This window comes from Dermacentor silvarum, chromosome 1, assembly GCF_013339745.2.
Source record: "Dermacentor silvarum isolate Dsil-2018 chromosome 1, BIME_Dsil_1.4, whole genome shotgun sequence".
NCBI lineage: Eukaryota > Metazoa > Arthropoda > Arachnida > Ixodida > Ixodidae > Dermacentor > Dermacentor silvarum.
This window is the reverse complement of record NC_051154.1, coordinates 435324578-435331131: the sequence shown is the minus strand read 5'-3', so window position 1 is coordinate 435331131 and position 6554 is coordinate 435324578. Positions and strand designations below refer to the sequence as shown.

At 45.7% G+C, this 6554-nt stretch overlaps 1 protein-coding gene across 1 annotated transcript; it reads left to right on the top strand.

Moving 5' to 3' along the window:
- Positions 1 to 5516: 5516 nt before the first annotated feature.
- LOC119448541 (G2/mitotic-specific cyclin-B-like) lies at positions 5517 to 6325 on the top strand. The gene has a single exon (XM_037711784.2). It carries the CDS (start codon positions 5793 to 5795, stop codon positions 6132 to 6134), a length of 342 nt encoding a protein of 113 aa, XP_037567712.2. The 5' UTR covers positions 5517 to 5792; the 3' UTR covers positions 6135 to 6325.
- The last annotated feature ends 229 nt before the right edge of the window (positions 6326 to 6554 follow it).

The following is a 6554-nucleotide window of genomic DNA, read 5'->3' as shown; positions in this document are numbered from 1 at the left end:
TACATAGTTGTCGGTGATGTGAACGCTCATAGCCCCTTATGGGGCGACTCTCGATTAGATACGCGAGGACGCCTTATAGAAAATTTTCTGTTTTCTTCAGGTGCATCTATACTTAACAAGAAAGAGCCAACTTATTACAGCGTTACACATAACACATACTCAGCCATTGATTTAAGTATAGTATCGAGTACTCTAATTCCGTATCTGGAGTGGCCTGTTCTCAGGAACCCGTTTGGGAGCGACCATTTCCCAGTTATGCTAAACTTAACAAAACAAGATACATGCTTGCCACATTTTCCTCGATGGAACATGGACTCGGCCGACTGGGAAATGTTCCGAGAGCTTACGTATTTAGGCGGAGATGAAATTGCTGTTTTTAATGTAGAAGACGCTGTTGCATACCTAACAGCTTTCATTATTAGCGCTGCAGCTAAATGTATTAGGCAAACTAGCGGATTAGCTAATAAGCGTCGCATCCCATGGTGGAACGACGAATGTCGGAAAGCGCGCAAAAATCAAAACAAAGCTTGGAGATTGCTTCGCAATTCTCCAACTGCTGAAAACCTCATTAAATTAAATTCAAACAGATAAAATCACAAGGTAGGAGAACACGTCGACGTGCAAAGAGGGAAAGTTGGGATAGGTACATCACCAGTATAAATTCGTACACCGATGAAAGAAAAGTCTGGAATCGGGTAAATAAACTAACAGGTCGGGAGTCACATCCCCTACCCTTAGTAAGTACACAAGGTGATAGCCTCGAAGATCAGGCGGATTGTCTAGGCGAACATTTTGAATATGTGTGAAGTGCATCGCACTATACCGAAACATTCCTGAGAATCAAAGAACGCGAAGAGCGGCGGCCCCTAAATCGCAAAGGCTCATCGAGTGAGGCCTACAATTCTCCATTTACTTTAGCTGAGCTTCAAGCATCTCTCGCTTGTTGCAACAACTCAGCGCCAGGTGGGGATCGTATCATGTACGAAATGATTAGGTACTTACACCCCGAAACACTGAAAACACTCTTGTCTCTTTTTAATGCCATGTGGGCGGCTGGCTGTATTCCGTCTTCATGGAAGGAAGCCATAATCATCCCCATACTTAAACAAGGCAAAGACCCGTCCTTGGCCAGCAGCTACAGGCCAATAGCTCTAACAAGCTGCCTGTGCAAGCTGTATGAAAAAATGATAAACCGGCGCCTAATATGCTTCCTAGAAAATAACAAAATTTTGGACACCTTCCAGTGTGGTTTTCGAGAAGGTATGTCTACTACAGACCACCTTGTCCGGATTGAGGCATATATTAGAGATGCTTTCATACATAAGCAGTTCTGTCTGTCTGTATTTCTAGACCTAGAGAAAGCTTACGACACCACATGGCGCTTTGGAATTCTCCGAGATCTTTCCGCAATGGGTGTTCGTGGCAATATGCTTAACACAATCGAAAGTTACCTCACTAATCGCACATTTCGCGTAAGGGTGGGCAGAGCTTTGTCTAGGTCATTCACACAAGAAACTGGTGTGCCGCAGGGCGGTGTGCTTAGCTGCACACTATTTATTGTAAAATGAATTCCCTGCGTACAGTCATCCCACGCACAATGTTTTATTCGGTTTATGTCGATGATGTGCAGATAGCCTTTAAGTCATGTAATATTGCCATCTGCGAACGACAGGTACAGCTGGGAATTAACAGATTGTCCAAATGGGCGGAGGAGAATGGTTTTAATGTTAACGCTCAGAAAAGCACTTGCATACTCTTTACAAACAAGAGAGGCGTAACGCCTGTCCCAAGTATACAAATCAAAGGAGATGCGCTCTCTTTGAGCAGCGAACATAAGTTTTTAGGAATCATTTTAGATTCCAAGCTTACATTTATTCCTCATATTAAATATCTGAGGACAAAATGCCTGAAGACAATGAATGTTCTAAAACTTCTGTCCCGCACAACATGGGGCAGTGATCGAAAATGTTTGCTTAACTTGTATAGGAGTCTTGTCCTCTCCCGGCTTGACTACGGGTCTATAATTTATAATTCTGCAACGCCAAGTGCATTAAAAATACTAGATCCCGTTCACCATCTGGGTATCCGCCTCGCGACCGGTGCCTTCCGAACAAGTCCGATCCAAAGCCTCTATGTAGAGTCTAACCAGTGGTCACTCCATCTGCAGCGTTCATATCGCAGTTTCACATATTTTCTGAAAGTACAAGCAAACAATGAACATCCTTCTTATTCAACCATAAATGACGTTACCGCTGCCACACTCTTCCATAATCGACCTGCAGCGAGAAAGCCATTCTCCTTGCGTGTGAGGAACCTCAGTGAGGAAATGCGTGTTCCGCTGCTTGATCATCGTCCTATGGCTCCAGTGAAACTGTTACCGCCGTGGCAGTGGCAACTCATAGATTGCGATACATCGTTTGTAGAGGTCACTAAACACGCACCAGAGGCACACATTAAAATGCATTTCTTAGAGCTTCAATACAAGTACTCGTGTACAGAGCTTTACACTGATGCCTCCAAGTCACATGCCGGGGTGTCTTATGCAGCCGTTGGCCCATCCTTCTCGGAAGCCGGTGTACTCCACCCGGAAACGAGTATTTTTACGGCTGAGGCCCATGCACTGTTGTCGGCTGTGAAGCATATAAGGAAATCAAAACTTCAAAAGGCAATTATATTTACGGACTCCCTAAGCGTCGTAAAAGCATTGATGTCACTCGGTAAACAAAAAAATCCTGTACTTACTGAGCTCTATTCCGTTCTCTGTGAAGCGTATTTATGTAACCAGCATGTCATTATATGCTGGGTGCCTGGCCATAGAAGCATTGAGGGTAATGTGCTAGCTGACCGAATGGCTACGTCAATAACATCACACGCTATTAACCCTACAGCTGCTGTCCCTGTAACAGATCTGAAACCTTTCCTGCGAAAGAAACTGCGAAGCCACTGGCAACGCTTGTGGGATGCTGAAACAAGTAATAAGCTTCACTTGATTAAACCACAGTTAGGTTCCTGGCCCCCCGTAACGAATACACGGCGAACTGACGTCCTATTCAGTCGGTTGAGAATAGGACACACGTACGGAACCCACAGTTTTTTGTTGACAGGTGATGAACCACCAACCTGTGGTAGATGTGGTGAGAGGCTGACCGTCCTCCATGTCCTCCTGGAGTGCCGGGAAGCCGAAACAGAGAGAAGGAAACATTTTCCTCTTGCATACCGATACCATATCCCTATCCATCCCAATATGTTTATTGGCAAAGAACTGATTTTTAATACCAAAGCAGTCCTAGGTTTCTTGAATGACGTGGTACTACATGTAATTAGCCCTAGATATTCGTAGCACATCCTCCCGCCAGAGGATGCTGTTGCGATAGTGTTTAGTATAGCACATGCCTCCAGGCCTTTATGTTCAAGGGTTCTGTTGAGGCAATAGTGCTTCATGCCAATTTTCGCATCGGACATATTTTGGAAATAGTAATATTTATTTGCAATGCATATTCAATGTTCATAGCACACGCCATTAGTCATTCCCATAATCTTATTACCTGTAGATTTTATGCACTTTACAGCGACAATTTTAGGCCCCTTTACAGCCACGTCATATCCACCACTCGTAATCCATCGCATCAATTTAAACTCATTAACACTGGCCCGGCGCTCTTTGGCCATTATTGGCCCTTGCGCCGTTAAACCCCATATATCATCAAGAATGGCAAATACAAACCACTTACTACGTAAGCATTTTTGCACGTGAGATGGCTGCACTCATTTGAAAGCTTAGTCAGTTGGTAGTCTCGGTTTCCTTTGGGGTGAAATACAGCTACTGCACACCTATATATGTTATCCACTTTTCATTTTTAAATGTAACTGTCCATTAGCGAGCTAGGTTGTCACTACATGAATGACATTTAGGCCATGCCCCACTGAATCCAATAACGTGAGTATAGGTTTGGCTATAGCTCGGTGACTTTGTGCGTTCTCGTGCAATTTTTTTATTTAATGAAAAGAAAAAAAAACGAGAATACATGCATGGATGACGCTGCTAGCGTCAAAAGGTGTCAAGGCGAAGATCCTTCATGGTCACCACTACTGAGAGAGGGATCATGCCTGTATGCACTTTACCTTAGGCCATATATTCTTTAAATACTGAATGAGATATGACTGAGTAGTGAAGGAGCTGCAGATTGGTCACCAAAGCCTTCTTCCATGGGCATTGCTTCCTTGTGAGGCCCCGTAAACCTGTCATTTCTTAAAGCATGAATGAGATAAGAACACCACTAACTGTGGTGAAATTTTTGCATGAACAAGAAATATACACATTATATGATTTCAGCCCTAATGAAGGGTAATGAAAGCATTAAAAAATAAAATTTGTTTTCATACAAACATTCTGCTACGAACACATATCTCGTAAACATATCTGCATAGGCTGACAATCATACATATCGCTTTTGTGTTAGTCATTATGAATTGTAATAAAACAATTATGGCGTCTTACGTGCCAAAATCACGATCTGAATATGAGGCACGTCGGAGTGGGGGACTCCTGAAATTTGGACAACTTGGGGTTCTTTAACGTGCACCTAAATCTAAGTACATGGGTGTTTTCGCATTTCGCCCCCATCGAAATGTGGTCGCCGTGGCCGGGATTCGATCCCGCGATCTTGTAATCAATGGTAGGCTTACTTCGTAACCGACGAAAAATAGCGAGGAATAGATTTCCATTATGTAAACAGAAGTACGGTGGTGCGGCTATGCTGCGGTGAGTTGTCGCATAAAATAATACCGCAATATGTGTACTGGCGTTTTTCTATGTGGCATTTAGCTGTTTGCATGAGTAAACTAAGGAAATACAACCTTAACGAAAAATTATGGGATAGTGTGCCTGCTTAAAAAAACTGTAAATTTAAAAATACGTTATTGGCATCACTCACAAGGCGCAATTTCATAACTGTAATTGTGGCTGTCATTACTTACCCTCGCTTCAACCGGAAAAAGACGCTGGCGACAATCAGGACGACTTGCTCCCATTGAAATAAATGTTTTTATTGCTTAATGTACACAACACGGCAGTTGTGAAAAATCAAAAGGAAAAGAAAACATTGAAAAATTTGCGGGGCAAGTCTACGCACAAGAAATTGCGCTGTCCATGCTGTGACCACGCCAACACCACCCCCTCATACCGTCGTCGTCCGTTGCAAGGTGTTTCACACAACGAAACGCAACAGCCACCGTGGCCGCTGGGAGAACGTCCTCAGGCATCACAGACAGCACCAGGCGCCAGACGTTGCGTTTAGGAGGTTGACCACGACAACAACAGCGATGTGTCTTAGCTAAAGTTATTCACCGCTTGAAGGGCCCCGATAACGCTACTCTGACCATCGTACTCGTACACGACAATCGTCTGCCAGACGACGATGGTGTTGAAATGCTCGTCGAGGATACGCACGCGGAGGGCACGAGGCGCGACGTGACCACCCTTGTGTGTGAACCGTCCGTCGCTTTGACGCGCCCAGTATGCACAGGAGATCTTCGACTACATGGCATACCTTGAGACCAAGTGGCCTGTGGAACCTAAGTTCCTCCGGCTGCAAACGGCGGTGACACCCGAGATGAGGGTCATCCTCATTAACTGGATGATGATGGTGCACCAACGCTTCCAGCTGCTCCAAGAAACATTGTTCCTGGCCGTCTCACTCACTGACAGATTCCTCTAGGTGCAGAGTGTGAGCCGTTCCAAGCTTCAGCTGCTGGGTGTGTCGGCCATCTTTGTTGGCGGTAAGCTTGAGGAGATGATGCCGCCCACACTTGCAGACATGATCTACGTCACCGATGGTGCTTACCAGAGCAAGGAAGGGCTGCGCATGGAGCAGCAGATCCTTCGCACACTCGACTGGTTTACGGTGCAACCCTTGCGTCTTTACTTCCCGCGCCGAAACTTCAAGGCAGCCCAGGCCGACATTGTGGAGCACAACCTGGCCAAGTTGATGCTGGTGCTGTGCCTGCTGGACAACCCCAAGGCATGGGTGCGGCCCTCCGAGCAGGCTGCTGCGGCCGTCTGCCTCACCCTGTCGTTGTTTGACCGGGAGGACCAGCACAGGTGGGGTGCCCTGATGTCGCACTTTGGGCGCTAAACGGAGGAAGCCCTGCAGCCCACCATCAAAGGCATGGCAGGACTTCTCCTCGATGCACCAAAAAGCACCCACAAGGCTCCATACGAGAAGTACAAGCGCAGCCGGCTCGAAGGTGTGAGCACAGTGATCGTTTCCCACGATGCCAAGCTCCGCGAGATGGCTGGCCGACCCTGAGGAAATGCAGAAGATTTCAGTGGACACTTATTTTCTACCCAGATTCACATTGCTTGTGCAGTAATTGGCAAAGCCTGTGAAATGACAAACTGCACCTGCATTCGCTTATTGAGTATTTTGAATATATCTACCAAGATTCCAGCTACCTTGGTTTTCCACAAGAAAAGTAGAAAGTTACGTATCATGAAAGGGGTCTGGCAAGGAGACACAATCTCTGCAATGGCATTCACTGCCTGCTTAGAAATA